General features: G+C 57.2%; 1 protein-coding gene across 1 annotated transcript; it reads left to right on the top strand.

Moving 5' to 3' along the window:
• The first annotated feature begins 6,246 nt into the window (after positions 1-6,246).
• Positions 6,247-13,120, top strand: LOC133340012 (probable RNA-binding protein 46). The gene is made up of 3 exons (XM_061548103.1): positions 6,247-6,262; positions 11,880-12,616; positions 12,647-13,120. Exons 1-3 carry the CDS (start codon positions 6,247-6,249, stop codon positions 13,118-13,120), a joined length of 1,227 nt encoding a protein of 408 aa, XP_061404087.1.
• The last annotated feature ends 3,608 nt before the right edge of the window (positions 13,121-16,728 follow it).

Raw genomic sequence — 16,728 nt, 5'->3', positions numbered from 1 at the left:
CACACCACCACACACCACACAATACACCACCACACACACATACACACCACACACACCACACACACATACACACGCACACACCACACACACATACACACACACACACCACACACACACACCACACACACACCACACACACACACACCACACACACACACCACACACACACACACAATTACACAACAACAACAATAACCGCCATTCGCCACTAAGTGGCAGTGACGTCACCACGACGCTTGTGCCAGGCCATGTCCACCTTGAGGCCACGTGAAGTGTCGAATGCCCGCTGGCAGGAGGTCACGGGGCAGACCCAGGTGCCACGGGTCGACTGACTGAGATGACTGAGACGAGTGGCTGATGCACCACCCTGTGCCCCCTACTGTGCCAACTTGCTGTGCTTTAGCCACCCGGCGCCCTGCTCATTGTTGTGAGCGTCGCTCCTCCGCCCTCCGTTGTTGTTGGAGGGCGACTGCCTCCAACTGCCCAGTAGCGTCCTTCACGAGCATCCTCCACAGAGGCCGATCTTGACACCGCTGGTACCGGTCATCGGCAAGTCCACTCAGCTCGATCGATCAGCCTCCCATTATATCTGTACCAAATGGAAATTCCCCCGGTACAGATATTGAAAGCTTCACGCACTACGTGGTCAAAATAGATGTTAAATAATGTGGGAGCCAGAGGACATCCCTGTCGCACCCCAAGGTGTACAGGGAAAGGCTCTGTCTCCCGGCCACGTAGTTTTACCCGGGCCCGCTCACCATCATGAAGGTCCTTAATGATCGTGAGCAGAAGGTCAGGGACTCCGAAAACACGAAGAACAACCCAGAGCCCAGGCCTACTGATGGTACCATAGGCCTTGACCAGGTCAATAAAGCAGAGATGTAGGTTTGGTTGAAATTCCCTATACCTCTGCTGTAGCAGATGGACAGAAAATATGGCATCTGTGCAGGACCGCCCTTTCCTGAAACCGCATTGGGGCTCCGCAAGCCTCTCTTCAGCGTGCCTGGCAAGGCAATATTGAATAATCCTTGCCAGGACCTTTCCCGGCACACTGAGGAGTGAGATGCCCCTGTAGTTGTTACAGTCTGTGCGGTCCCCCTTCTTAAAGAGGGGGACCACCAGGCATCCTTCCAATCCTGCGGAACCCGTCCAGTAGTCCAGACTGTTGTTATGATGTCATATAGGGCAGTCTGTGCATAAACGCCACCCTCCCTCAGCATTTCGCTTGGGAGATCATCTCTGCCCGGTGCCTTTCCTGGTCTCAGACTCCGGATCGCCTGCAGTACTTCCTCAACAGATGGCACCTCAGCCAGTCACTCACAGGGGGTGACTTCTTCCAATATTTGAGGCACCGCAGCCTCAGCAGGGTCATCCCCACTTTGTGCCATGATGTTTTCCTGGCTGAGGGAGTTCCCCTCCCCCAGGACCTTACATAAATGCTCAGAAAATCTGCTAACCTGTTCCTGAGGGTCAGAGATTGGATCACCGTTTTTTTCCCCTAAGGATGGTAATAGGTGTGGTGCTGCAAGTTACTTTTTTGATGGAGTTAAATAGGGATTTGTGATCGCGGGCCACTGAGGCAGACTCCATCTTCTCAGCAACCCACGACCACCACCCATCCTTGCAGCGCCTTACGGTTCTCTGAACCTCCGAGCGAAGGCTGCGGTAAGCCTCCTCATTCTTTGACGTGGGATGCTGTAGCCGATGAGAGTGGGCCTGTCGCTTTTTCTCAACTATCCTGAACACCTCCTCTGTCAGCCAGGGTCTCTGGGGAGGTCTGGACCGCGTACCCAAAGCAACCATTGTAGCTGCATGAGTCACAGTCCTAAACCTCGCCCATTTACCCTCGACATCAAGAGGAGTGGGGGACGATGGCAACCCCAGCCGCAAGCGATGATAAAATTCTCGCTTGCAACTTTCATCAGCTAATTCAGACCAGGCCACTTTGGGTTGGAATGGGGTCCAGGGTGTACACCCACCACCGGAGTGGAAGAATGGCAGGCGCATCTTACAGATGCCTAGTCGTTGGTCAGAGGGCAGATCAGCTCCACGGTAGGTCTTGGTGTCAAGGACATGGGCTCGCATCCGCTGGTCTGTCACTATGTAGTCAAGCAGATGTTCTTGCTTGAACCCAGCATGTATCCATGATGTTGTGTGGATGCGCCGATGCCGGAACAGCGTGTTGGTAATTACAAGCCCATGGTCTGCACAAAAATCTAGGCCTCCTTGAGCTGATCTGGCCCATGCTCTCCAATCACTCCAGACCAGGTGCCAGCATCATGACCAACTCGGGTATTGAAGTCACCCAACAAGATGACTCTGTCCCGAGGGGCCACTTTAGCCAGCACCTGTGACAGGAGGTCATAGAAGGCATCTGACTCATCGGCTTTGCCTGCATCCCTCTTGTTGATGGGAAGGCAAGCCCAAAGTAGCCTGGGGCTCACAGCTTCCCACACCTCACCGCCACGCTCCCACGCCCCCTTCATTATTTTGTTCATAGGAAGAGCCACACCTTGTTGTTTGGCAGTCTCCTGCCCCGAACGGAGGATTGTCCATCCATCATGGTGGCAGGAGCCAGAACCGGTCCAACGGACCTCCTGAATGCCACAGAGATCCAGGCGGTACCGGTCCAGCTCCCAACAGAGGAGTGGCAGCCTCTCCTCTGCAGTGAGCGTTCGAACATTCCACGTGGCCACACGAAGTGGCTTTTCATTGTTTCTGGAGGAGCCCCGCGGGTAAAGATTCAATCTCCTGGCTCCGCCAATTGGGGTTTTGGCCAGGAGACGTCATAGACGCCTGTTCCCCCGGGGCCTCCGGCACAAGCTTATTGGTTACATATTTAAGTCGTAGTTTAGTGGTAGTTCATTGAAGGTGGAGGGGTTACCAGCCCCTCGCACCCGTCCAGAGCCCCCGTTTAGCCACTGTGGGGGTCACAGATGCCATGAGGGGAGAGGGCCAATCGGAATTGGCCCGCCCCCCACAGCACTGTCCACGACAGAGTTGCCCATCCGGCACCGCGAGGAGGTAGGGGGTTGTTTTGCTGGACACACACACACAAACAGACTCACCACACACACACAGACTCACCACACACACATACTCACCACACACACACAGACTCACTCCACCACACACACAGACTCACCCCACACACACACACAGACTCACCACACACACAGACTCACCCCACACACACAGACTCACCCCACACACACACACAGACACACCCCACCACACACACAGACTCACCCCACCACACACACACAGACTCACCACACACACACAGACTCACCCCACACACAGACTCACCCCATGCACACACACAGACACATCCCAAACACACACAGACTCACCACACACAGACTCACCCCATGCACACACACAGACACATCCCACACACACACAGACTCACCCCACCACACACACACAGACTCACCACACACACACAGACTCACCCCACACACACACTCAGACACATCCCACACACACACAGACTCACCCCACCACACACACACAGACTCACCACACACACACAGACTCACCCCACACACACACACAGACACATCCCAAACACACACAGACTCACCACACACAGACTCACCCCATGCACACACACAGACACATCCCACACACACACAGACTCACCCCACCACACACACACAGACTCACCCCATGCACACACACAGACATGTCCCAAACACACACAGACTCACCACACACAGACCCACCCCACGCACACACACAGACACATCCCACACACACACAGACTCACCCCACCACACACACACAGACTCACCACACACACACAGACTCACCCCACCACACACACACAGACTCACCACACACACACAGACTCACCACACACACACAAACTCACCACACACACACAGACTCACCACACACACAGACTCACCCCACCACACACAAAGACTCACCACACACACACAGACTCACCCCATGCACACACAGACTCACCACACACACACAAACTCACCACACACACACAGACTCCCACCACACACACAGACTCACCCCACCACACACAAATACTCACCACACACACACATAGACTCACCACACACACACAGACAATCACCACACACACACTCACCACACACACACACAGAGACTCACCACACACACACACACCACACACACACAGACTCACCACACACACACACAGACTCACCCCACACACACACACAGACTCACCACACACACACACACACAGAGCTCACCCACCACACACACACAGACTCACCACACACACACAGACTCACCCCATGCACATACAGACTCACCACACACACACACAAACTCACCACACACACACAGACTCACCCCACACACACACACAAACTCACCACACACACACAGACTCACCCCACACACACAGACTCACCACACACACACAGACTCACCCCATGCACACACACAGACACACCCCACACACACACAGACTCACCACACACACACACAGACTCACCACACACACACAGACTCACCCCACCACACACACAGACTCACCACACACACACAGACTCACCACACACACAGACTCACCCCACCACACACAAAGACTCACCACACACACACATAGACTCACCACACACACACAGACTCACCCCACCACACACACAGACTCACCACACACACACAAACTCACCACACACACACAGACTCACCACACACACACACAGACTCACCCCACACACACACACAGACTCACCACACACACAGACTCACCCCACCACACACACACAGACTCACCACACACACACAGACTCACCCCATGCACATACAGACTCACCACACACACACAAACTCACCACACACACACAGACTCACCCCACACACACACACAAACTCACCACACACACACAGACTCACCCCACACACACACACAGACTCACCACACACACACAGACTCACCCCATGCACACACACAGACACACCCCACACACACACAGACTCACCACACACACACACAGACTCACCACACACACACAGACTCACCCCATGCACACACACAGACACACCCCACACACACACAGACTCACCACACACACACACAGACTCACCACACACACACAGACTCACCCCATGCACACACACAGACACACCCCACACACACACAGACTTACCACACACACACACAGACTCACCACACACACACAGACTCACCCCACCCGTCAGGTGTTGGTTTAACGTTGTGGAGTGATGACCATCGGTGAGACCGCCCCCCTCCATCCCTGTCCACCTTTCGCCCCCCCCCTACCCCCAGTGGTCACGTGACCTCTCTCCGACTCCCGCCACCTCTGCGCAGGAAAACTACGTCGCTCGTGACCCCGTCGCTCGTGACCCCGTCGCTCGTGACCCCGTCGCCAGAGGTCGCAAACGGGTTTTGACTCCTTACCCATACCCGTACCCGGCCGCACCAGGGTCGCAAACGGGTACCCTACCCGTACCCGTACCCTACCCGGCCGGGTACGGGTAGGGTACGGGTACCCGATTGCGACCTCTGGGATGAAGCCACGTTGCAGGCGCGGGTGGGTTGATTCTAGGAACTTGAATTGTGAGAAGAGTCAAGACCTTGGGAAATGAGTGACAAACGGTGACTCACCAGTGACTCACGGCCTACCCATACCCGGCCGCACCAGGGTCGAAAACGGGTACCTGTACCCGGCCGGGTACGGGTAGCCGGGTATCGGGTAGGGTACGGGTATCGGGTAGGGTACGGGTGTCGGGTAGGGTACGGGTGTCGGGTAGGGTACGGGTATCAGGTAGGGTACGGGTATCAGGTAGGGTACGGGTATCGGGTAGGGTACGGGTATCGGGTAGGGTACGGGTGTCGGGTAGGGTACAGGTATCAGGTAGGGTACGGGTATCGGGTAGGGTACGGGTATCGGGTAGGGTACGGGTAGGGTACGGGTATCGGGTAGGGTACGGGTACGGGTAGGGTACGGGTATCAGGTAGGGTACGGGTATCAGGTAGGGTACGGGTATCGGGTAGGGTACGGGTATTGGGTAGGGTACGGGTAGGGTACGGGTATCAGGTAGGGTACGGGTAGGGTACGGGTATCGGGTAGGGTAGGGTACGGGTATCAGGTAGGGTACGGGTATCGGGTAGGGTACGGGTATCGGGTAGGGTACGGGTAGCCGGGTATCGGGTACCCGGGCGAGGGCTTGTGCCGGGCGGGTGAGCGGCCCGCCGGTCGGTGTGAAGACAGAGTGGAGGTTGCGGGGATGGTGGAGACGTCGCGTTTGCAGTGCTAGAGGCCTACGCTGCTGCTGCTACTGCTGCTGCTCCTGCTGCTGCTACTGTTACTGCTGCTGCTGCTACTGCTGCTGCTGCTACTGCTGCTGCTGCTACTGCTGCTACTGCCGCTGCTGCTGCTGCTACTGCTGCTGTTGCTACTGCTGCTACTGCTGCTACTCCTGCTGCTGCTACTGCTGCTGCTGCTACTGCTGCTGCTACTGCCGCTGCTACTGCTGCTGCTGCTACTGCTGCTGTTGCTACTGCTGCTACTGCTGCTACTCCTGCTGCTGCTACTGCTGCTGCTACTACTGCTGCTACTGCTGCTGCTACTACTGCTGCTACTACTGCTGCTGCTACTGCTGCTGCTACTGATGCTGCTACTGCTGCTGCTACTACTGCTGCTACTGCTGCTACTGCTGTTGCTACTGCTGCTACTGCTGCTGCTGCTGCTGCTACTGCTGCTGCTACTGCTGCTGCTACTACTGCTGCTACTGCTGCTGCTACTGCTGCTGCTACTACTGCTGCTGCTACTGCTGCTGCTACTGATGCTGCTACTGCTGCTGCTACTACTGCTGCTGCTGCTACTGCTGCTGCTACTGCTGCTGCTACTACTGCTGCTACTGCTGCTACGGCTACTACTGCTGCTACTGCTGTTGTTACTGCTGCTATTGCTGGTCAAAAAATTGCTTTAAATCATGCATCTGTAATAAAGGTCGTGGAGGCGACTTTTGGAATCGGTCTTTATTTGTCTTTCTTTACAACACTCCTCCACGCTGCTGACAGGCAGCGTGAGAGGGATAGAGACTCACGCGCAGCCACGTGGCAGCCTGGACCACGTGGCCAGCCTGGACCACGTGGTCCAGGCTGTACCACGTGGTCCAGGCTGTACCACGTGGCAGGCTGGACCACGTGGCCAGCCTGGACCACGTGGTACAGCCTGGACCACGTGGTACAGCCTGGACCACGTGGTACAGCCTGGACCACGTGGTCCAGCCTGGACCACGTGGTACAGCCTGGACCACGTGGTACAGCCTGGACCACGTGGTACAGCCTGGACCACGTGGTACAGCCTGGACCACGTGGCAGCCTGGACCACGTGGTACAGCCTGGACCACGTGGTACAGCCTGGACCCCGCTCCAGCGTGGCCTCTCCCTCCGTTCGTTCCAGTTCTGACCACGCGTTGTTTGTCTCCACCCCTATTTAATACCCGGGTCACGTGGTACCTTTCCACCAATCCTGGTTAGCCTCTATGGAATCTTCTAGACTCCATCGTAGGCTCCCGGGACCACGCCCCTGACTCGTCAGGACCTGCAGAGCCAATCGTCGTGACGAGTTGTGATCCGTCAGCGTCCCGGATATATCCTCACATTGCACTTTGGAAGCCCAGAGTTGTTAAATCTTCGTCACAGCACTTTCTCTGAGCTCTGTGTGTGGCGCTGACACTGCACCTCTGGGCCTCTTCTGCAACGGAGGGGGGGAAATGGTTGTCATGGCCACAGAGGTCAGAGCAGGATACCACAAGGATACCTAGCCTGGCACAGCAGTCAACCCACGGCACCTGCTGGGTCTGTCCCGTGACCTCCTCCTCATGCACCTAGCCTGGCACAGCAGTCAACCCACGGCACCTGCTGGGTCTGTCCCGTGACCTCCTCCTCATGCACCTAGCCTGGCACAGCAGTCAACCCACGGCACCTGCTGGGTCTGTCCCGTGACCTCCTCCTCATGCACCTAGCCTGGCACAGCAGTCAACCCACGGCACCTGCTGGGTCTGTCCCGTGACCTCCTCCTCATGCACCTAGCCTGGCACAGCAGTCAACCCACGGCACCTGCTGGGTCTGTCCCGTGACTTCCTCCTCATGCACCTAGCCTGGCACAGCAGTCAACCCACGGCACCTGCTGGGTCTGTCCCGTGACCTCCTCCTCATGCACCTAGCCTGGCACAGCAGTCAACCCACGGCACCTGCTGGGTCTGTCCCGTGACCTCCTCCTCATGCACCTAGCCTGGCACAGCAGTCAACCCACGGCACCTGCTGGGTCTGTCCCGTGACCTCCTCCTCATGCACCTAGCCTGGCACAGCAGTCAACCCACGGCACCTGCTGGGTCTGTCCCGTGACCTCCTCCTCATGCACCTAGCCTGGCACAGCAGTCAACCCACGGCACCTGCTGGGTCTGTCCCGTGACCTCCTCCTCATGCACCTAGCCTGGCACAGCAGTCAACCCACGGCACCTGCTGGGTCTGTCCCGTGACCTCCTCCTCATGCACCTAGCCTGGCACAGCAGTCAACCCACGGCACCTGCTGGGTCTGTCCCGTGACCTCCTCCTCATGCACCTAGCCTGGCACAGCAGTCAACCCACGGCACCTGCTGGGTCTGTCCCGTGACCTCCTCCTCATGCACCTAGCCTGGCACAGCAGTCAACCCACGGCACCTGCTGGGTCTGTCCCGTGACCTCCTCCTCATGCACCTAGCCTGGCACAGCAGTCAACCCACGGCACCTGCTGGGTCTGTCCCGTGACCTCCTCCTCATGCACCTAGCCTGGCACAGCAGTCAACCCACGGCACCTGCTGGGTCTGTCCCGTGACCTCCTCCTCATGCACCTAGCCTGGCACAGCAGTCAACCCACGGCACCTGCTGGGTCTGTCCCGTGACCTCCTCCTCATGCACCTAGCCTGGCACAGCAGTCAACCCACGGCACCTGCTGGGTCTGTCCCGTGACCTCCTCCTCATGCACCTAGCCTGGCACAGCAGTCAACCCACGGCACCTGCTGGGTCTGTCCCGTGACCTCCTCCTCATGCACCTAGCCTGGCACAGCAGTCAACCCACGGCACCTGCTGGGTCTGTCCCGTGACCTCCTCCTCATGCACCTAGCCTGGCACAGCAGTCAACCCACGGCACCTGCTGGGTCTGTCCCGTGACCTCCTCCTCATGCACCTAGCCTGGCACAGCAGTCAACCCACGGCACCTGCTGGGTCTGTCCCGTGACCTCCTCCTCATGCACCTAGCCTGGCACAGCAGTCAACCCACGGCACCTGCTGGGTCTGTCCCGTGACCTCCTCCTCATGCACCTAGCCTGGCACAGCAGTCAACCCACTGCACCTGCTGGGTCTGTCTCTGTGACCTCATGCACCTAGCCTGGCACAGCAGTCAACCCACGACACCTGCTGGGTCTATCTCGTGACCTCCTCATGCACCTAGCCTGGCACAGCAGTCAACCCACGACACCTGCTGGGTCTGTCCCGTGACCTCCTCATGCACTTAGCCTGGCACAGCAGTCAACCCACGACACCTGCTGCATCTGTCCCGTGACCTCATGCACCTAGCCTGGCACAGCAGTCAACCCACGGTACCTGCTGGGTCTGTCCCGTGACCTCCTCATGCACCTAGCCTGGCACAGCAGTCAACCCACGGCACCTGCTGGGTCTGTCCCGTGACCTCATGCACCTAGCCTGGCACAGCAGTCAACCCACGGCACCTGCTGGGTCTGTCCCGTGATCTCCTCATGCACCTAGCCTGGCACAGCAGTCAATCCACGGCACCTGCTGGGTCTGTCTCTTTGACCTCATGCACCTAGCCTGGCACAGCAGTCAACCCACGGCACCTGCTGAGTCTGTCACGTGACCTCCTCATGAACCTAGCCTGGGACAGCAGTCAACCCATGGCACCTGCTGGGTCTGTCCCGTGACCACCTCCTCATGCACCTAGCCTGGCACAGCAGTCAACCCACGGCACCTGCTGGGTCTGTCCCGTGACCTCCTCATGCACCTAGCCTGGCACAGCAGTCAACCCACGGCACCTGCTAGGTCTGTCACGTGACCTCCTCATGCACCTAGCCTGGCACAGCAGTCAACCCATGGCACCTGCTGGGTCTGTCCCGTGACCTCCTCATGCACCTAGCCTGGCACAGCAGCCAACCCATAGCACCTGCTGTGTCTGTCACGTGAACTCCTCATGCACCTAGCCTGGCACAGCAGCCAACCCATAGTACCTGCTGTGTCTGTCACGTGACCTCCTCATGCACCTAGCCTGGCACATCAACCAACCCACAGCACCTGCTGGGTCTGTCACGTGACCTCATGTACCTAGCCTGGCACAGTAGTCAACCCATAGCACCTGCTGCGTTTGTCACGTGACCTCATGCACCTAGCCTGGCACAGCAGCCAACCCATAGCACCTTCTGGGTCTGTCACGTGACCTCATGCACCTAGCCTGGCACAGCAGCCAACTCACAGCACGTGCTGGGCTTGTCACGTGACCTCCTCCTGCACCTAGCCTGGCACAGCAGCCAACCCATAGCACCTGCTGGGTCTGTCACGTGACCTGGCACAGCAGCGCTGCAATTAATTAGCAGCGGCTAATTAATTGCAGGTGGAGGGGCTGGGAACCCCCACTGCCACTAAGTGGTTGTTGTTGTTGTGAGTGGCTGCGTGAACAGGTGAGTGGGTGAGTGTGTGTGTGAACAGGTGGGTTAGGTGAGGTGAGTGTAAGGTGAGAGTGTGAACGACTGGGTGAGTGATTGGGTGAGTGAGTGGGTGAGTGGCTGAGTGAGTGGGAATGTGAGTGAGTGAATGGGTGAATGTGTGGGTGGGTGAGTGTGTGGGTAGGTGAGAGAGTGGGAGAGTGTGTGAGCGACTGGGTGAGTGATTGGGTGAGAGAGTGAGAGAGTGGCTGAGTGAGTGGGCATGTGGGTGAGTGAATGGGTGAGTGTGTGGGTGGGTGAGTGCGTGGGTAGGTGAGAGAGTAAGTGGGTGAGTGTGAGCGACTGGGTGAGTGATTGGGTGAGTGGGTGGGTAGGTGAGAGAGTGAGTGGGTGAGTGTGTGAGCGACTGGGTGAGTGATTGGGTGAGTGAGTGGGTGAGAGAGTGAGTGGCTGAGTGAGTGGGCATGTGGGTGAGTGAATGGGTGAGTGTGTGGGTGGGTGAGTGTGTGGGTAGGTGAGAAAGTGAGTGGGTGAGAGTGTGAGCGACTTTTGCAGCTGTTTTAGACTAATTTCAGGGTGCTGATTCCAAATATGATCTCAGATTTGCTCTATCACATCTCATTTTTATGCTATCGGCATACCCCATTTTCATTGATTTTACCCGAAATTGACTCTGTCACTTATGATTGCAAGTTGTTGCGAGTCAGTGACTGCTTTAGTGTTAAAATACGGTGCTGTATTTTTAGGATGGTGTGTTTATAATATCATTTTATGTAGATATCCACATTCATTTAATATTTTTCTTCCGCAGTTTTTATTGAAAATGCAATATTTGATATCTCAAAAACCTGACGTGATAGACAAAAACTGATGCCAGATTTGGAATCAGCAGCACCCCAACATTACCTTACAACCGTTGGAATACCTCACTGCAGAACAACAACAAGTGTGTGCACCAGTGGTGTAATACATGGCGGTCAAACAGTCAGGACACAGTTTCTTGGGTTTCTCTTTTCAGTCTATTATGATTTTCCGAGTTTACAAAGGGAGCTCTGCTTCAACGCGTCTCTCTCTCCACTCTCTCTCTCTCTCTCCACTGCTGGGCCTGTAGGTTTGGGCCGAGCGAGTTCCCGCCGGGGATTTGGCTTTTCGGGAGTTCATTCCCACCCCCCAACCCCCCGTTGTTTTGTCGGCACGAGGCTTCTGCGCCGAGTGTCGAGGGCTCCACCGGGCCCCAAGCCGCTGCCCCGTCGTCACCGCCACCGTGGGCAAGCCGCCGGTGCTCGGCATCATGAGCTGCGTGGAGAGGGACCTGCTGGACCTCGTGTTGCGCACGGGCTACAACGTCGTGCAGGAGAACGGACAGAGGAAGCTGGGACCGCCGCCCGACTGGCAGGGCCCCCCTCCCGCCCGCGGCTGCGAGGTGTTCCTGGCCAGGATCCCGCGCGACCTGTACGAGGACGAGCTGGTGCCCGTGCTGGAGGCGGTGGGGAAGCTGTACCAGCTGCGCCTCATGATGACGTACCACGGAGAGAACCGCGGCTACGGGTTCGCCACCTTCGCGACGCGCTCCCAAGCCGCGGACGCCGTCAGGAGACTCCACGACTTGGAGATCCGTCCCGGGCACCGCATCACGGTTCGCGTGAGCGTCGACAACCGCCGCCTCTTCGTCGGGGGGCTGCCGAAGGACAAGACGCGGGCGCAGGTGATGGCGGCGATGAGCGGCGTCACGGAGGGCGTCGTGGACGTCAAGACGCGCTTCTGTCGCTACGACAGAAGCCCCGACCGAGGCTACGCGCTCGTCGAATACGAGAGCCATCGCGCGGCCGTCCTTGCACGGAAGAAGCTGCTTCAAATTCCTTTCCAGCTCTGGGGCCGCACCGTCAAGTTGGACTGGGCCATCCCGGAGGTGGACACGGCGGCGGCGGCGGCCGCGGTGGCAGCGGTGGCAACGGAAGACGAGGAGGAGGTGGCGGTGGCGGTGCCGGAGTGCACCGGCGCCGACAAGGCCTTGCGCAGCAGCCTGTTTGTGGGCTGGGCGGCGCTCACGCGGCTGCGACGGGCACCTCACCACCCGCATCCCGTGCCCATCGGTCTCGAGGCGCTGCCGGAGGCGGCCATCTTGTCGTGGGAGACACGTCTGCAGCTGCTGCTACGGAGCTTCGGCGTCGGCTGGGCGACCTTCCAGCTGCACGCGCACGTGGAGCCGGGCGAGCCCCTGGGCCTCCTCTACAAGGTCTTCATTCCCGGGATGATGCGGGAAGGCGGCGGCTTCTTCCCCGCGGTCCTGAGCTCCAGCGTGGAGGGAGCGCGCGAAGTTGCGAGCGAGCTCCTCTACGAAATCATCAGCGATGCGAACCCGCCGAGGGTGGGGGGCCCGGCCCCCGTCGCGACGTCGCCTCCCGGCCGCCCCGTCCAGAACCTCTCGGCGTATCCGTAGTGCCGCGTGACCATCGCGGCGGCGTTCGTCAGACCGCGGACGGTGTCCTACCGCTTGGCGTTCGCTCTGAACCTCACGTCCGTTGCGGTGTTCACCGTCAAACTGCAAATTGCCCGGCCGCTCACTCGACATGTTCACGTTGCCGGCACGCCAGAGGTCGCAAACGGGTAGCTGTACCTGTACCCTACCCGATACCCGGCTACCCGTACCCAGCCGGGTATCGGGTAGGGTACGAGTATCAGGTACCCGATTGCGACCTCTGGGATGAAGCCACGTTGCAGGCGCGGGTGGGTTGATTCTAGGAACTTGAATTGTGAGAAGAGACAAGACGTTGGGAAATGAGTGACAAACGGTGACTCACCAGTGACTCACGGCCTACCCCTACCCACCCACCCACTCATCAACTCACTCACCCACTCACCAACTCACCCACCCACTCACCCCACTCACCAACTCACCCACCCACTCACCAACTGACCCATCCACTCACCAACTCACCCACCCACTCATCAACTCACCCACCCACTCACCAACTCACCCACCCACTCATCAACTCACCCACCCACTCACCAACTCAACCACCCACTCACCCACCCACTCACCCATCCACTCACCAACTGACCAATCCACTCACCAACTCACCCACCAACTCACCCACCCACTCAACCACCCACTCATCAACTCACTCACCCACTCACCAACTCACCCACCCACTCACCAACTCACCCACCCACTCACCAACTCACCCACCCACTCACCCACCCACCCACCCACCAACTGACCCACCCTGTGACATTACCAGGTGTCACCCTGTCATTACACTTTAATGAAAACCGACAACTGAATCCGTAAAGAAAAAATTATTTCAGGTGTTTGACGCGTCAACGCCATTTCGTTTTGAAAATGTCGGGGAGAAAAACGTATCTTGTTCACGTCGCATTCCCGTGTCAAAACATTTGATTGTTTATCAAATAGAAAAACCCTTTAGCGTAGCGACTTTGCTACACACGGAGATGTCCGTGCACCGCCTCGTTTGCACAGCCTCTATCCCTGTGCCGTGTGTAGTTCATGCACACACAGCTGTTAAGAGTTTGATGTTTTGTTGATTCACAATTTACGTGTGTTTTCCTGTAATGGTTTTTTGTTTCATGTTTTAGTGGAAATAAAGTCGTGAAAAGTCTCTTCCTCTCTCTCTCCCCACTCTCTCGGCCGAGTGTCGCATGCTTGGGGCCTTTCTTTCCCTCCCCTGCGGATTTAATTTGATGTGCTGATTTACACCCAGCATATTTCAGACTTCCTTGTTTTGTCACGGCATGTTCCTGATCGTTACCAACGTTCCAATGGCCTGTGTTGAGTCTGTGGGTCTCTGTGTGATGGGTCTATGGGTCTGTGTGGTGAGTCTATGGGTCTCTGTGTGATGGGTCTATGGGTCTCTGTGTGGTGAGTCTATGGGTCTCTGTGTGGTGAGTCTATGGGTCTCTGTGTGGTGAGTCTGTGGGTCTCTGTGTGGTGAGTCTGTGGGTCTCTGTGTGGTGAGTCTGTGGGTCTCTGTGTGGTGAGTCTGTGGGTCTCTGTGTGGTGAGTCTATGGGTCTCTGTGTGGTGAGTCTGTGGGTCTCTGTGTGGTGAGTCTATGGGTCTCTGTGTGGTAAGTCTATGGGTCTCTGTGTGGTGAGTCTGTGGGTCTCTGTGTGGTGAGTCTGTGGGTCTCTGTGTGGTGAGTCTGTGGGTCTCTGTGTGGTGAGTCTGTGGGTCTCTGTGTGGTGAGTCTGTGGGTCTCTGTGTGGTGAGTCTGTGGGTCTCTGTGTGGTGAGTCTATGGGTCTCTGTGTGGTGAGTCTGTGGGTCTCTGTGTGTGAGTCTGTGGGTCTCTGTGTGGTGAGTCTATGGGTCTGTGTGGTGAGTCTGTGGGTCTCTGTGTGGTGAGTCTGTGGGTCTCTGTGTGGTGAGTCTGTGGGTGTCTGTTGGTGAGTCTGTGGGTCTCTGTGTGGTGAGTCTGTGGGTCTCTGTGTGGTGAGTCTGTGGGTCTCTGTGTGGTGAGTCTGTGGGTCTCTGTGTGGTGAGTCTGTGGGTCTCTGTGTGGTGAGTGTGTGGGTCTCTGTGTGGTGAGTCTATGGGTCTCTGTATGGTGAGTCTGTGGGTCTCTGTGTGGTGAGTCTGTGGGTCTCTTAGTGGTGAGTCTGTGGGTCTCTGTGTGGTGAGTCTATGGGTCTCTGTGTGGTGAGTCTGTGGGTCTCTGTGTGGTGAGTCTGTGGGTCTCTGAGTGGTGAGTCTGTGGGTCTCTGTGTGGTGAGTCTGTGGGTCTCTGTGTGGTGAGTCTGTGGGTCTCTGTGTGGCGAGTCTGTGGATCTCTGTGTGGTGAGTCTGTGGGTCTCTGTGTGGTGAGTCTGTGGGTCTCTGTGTGGTGAGTCTGTGGGTCTCTGTGTGGTGAGTCTGTGGGTCTCTGTGTGGTGAGTCTGTGGGTCTCTGTGTGGTGAGTCTGTGGGTCTCTGTGTGGTGAGTCTGTGGGTCTCTGTGTGGTGAGTCTATGGGTCAGTATGGTGAGTCTATGGGTCTCTGTGTGGTGAGTCTATGGGTCTCTGTGTGGTGAGTCTGTGGGTCTCTGTGTGTGAGTCTGTGGGTCTCTGTGTGGTGAGTCTATGGGTTTGTGTGGTGAGTCTGTGGGTCTCTGTGTTGTGAGCCTGTGGGTCTCTGTGTGGTGAGTCTGTGGGTCTCTGTGGTGAGTCTGTGGGTCTCTGTGTGGTGAGTCTGTGGGTCTCTGTGTGGTGAGTCTATGGGTCAGTATGGTGAGTCTATGGGTCTCTGTGTGGTGAGTCTATGGGTCTCTGTGTGGTGAGTCTGTGGGTCTCTGTGTGTGAGTCTGTGGGTCTCTGTGTGGTGAGTCTATGGGTCTGTGTGGTGAGTCTGTGGGTCTCTGTGTTGTGAGCCTGTGGGTCTCTGTGTGGTGAGTCTGTGGGTCTCTGTGTTGTGAGCCTGTGGGTCTCTGTGTGGTGAGTCTGTGGGTCTCTGTGCGGTGAGTCTGTGGGTCTCTGTGTGGTGAGTCTGTGGGTCTCTGTGTGGTGAGTCTGTGGGTCTCTGTGTGGTGAGTCTGTGGGTCTCTGTGTGGTGAGTCTATGGGTCTCTGTGTGGTGAGTCTATGGGTCTCTGTGTGGTGAGTCTGTAGGTCTCTGTGTGTGAGTCTGTGGGTCTCTGTGTGGTGAGTCTATGGGTCTGTGTTGTGAGTCTGTGGGTCTCTGTGTGGTGAGTCTGTGGGAGAGGGGTGGGGGGTGTGGGGGGTTGAGGCACGCCACGTGACCGGCGCAGCTGGTAGCAGCGCTGGTCACGTGGCTTCTGTAGGCATCTGAGTAATTGGTGTCTACGTTATTTTATACAAGCCCATTAATGTGTAGTGGTGATAACAACTCGTCGTTCGCAAGCTGTGAGAGAGCGGATCGTTAACAAGGTTTCCCGCTCAATCAAATGGTCAGGGTCAAATGGGGTGAGGTAGGATCCAAACGCCAGATTGGGAAGGATCAATCGGAGGGTCCCACAAGGTGGCCGGGGATTGGACAACCCGGCCACGAACAGGTATAAAAGCCAGAGCGCTGAGAGCTCTTGACCAGTTCTGCTA

The sequence above is a fragment of the Lethenteron reissneri genome, unplaced genomic scaffold (genome assembly GCF_015708825.2).
Source record: "Lethenteron reissneri isolate LAM-NWPU_2019-01 unplaced genomic scaffold, ASM1570882v1 scaffold_638, whole genome shotgun sequence".
Classification (NCBI taxonomy): Eukaryota; Metazoa; Chordata; class Hyperoartia; order Petromyzontiformes; family Petromyzontidae; genus Lethenteron; species Lethenteron reissneri.
Note: the sequence above shows the minus strand (reverse complement) of the source record. Positions and strands in the feature narration are given on the sequence as shown.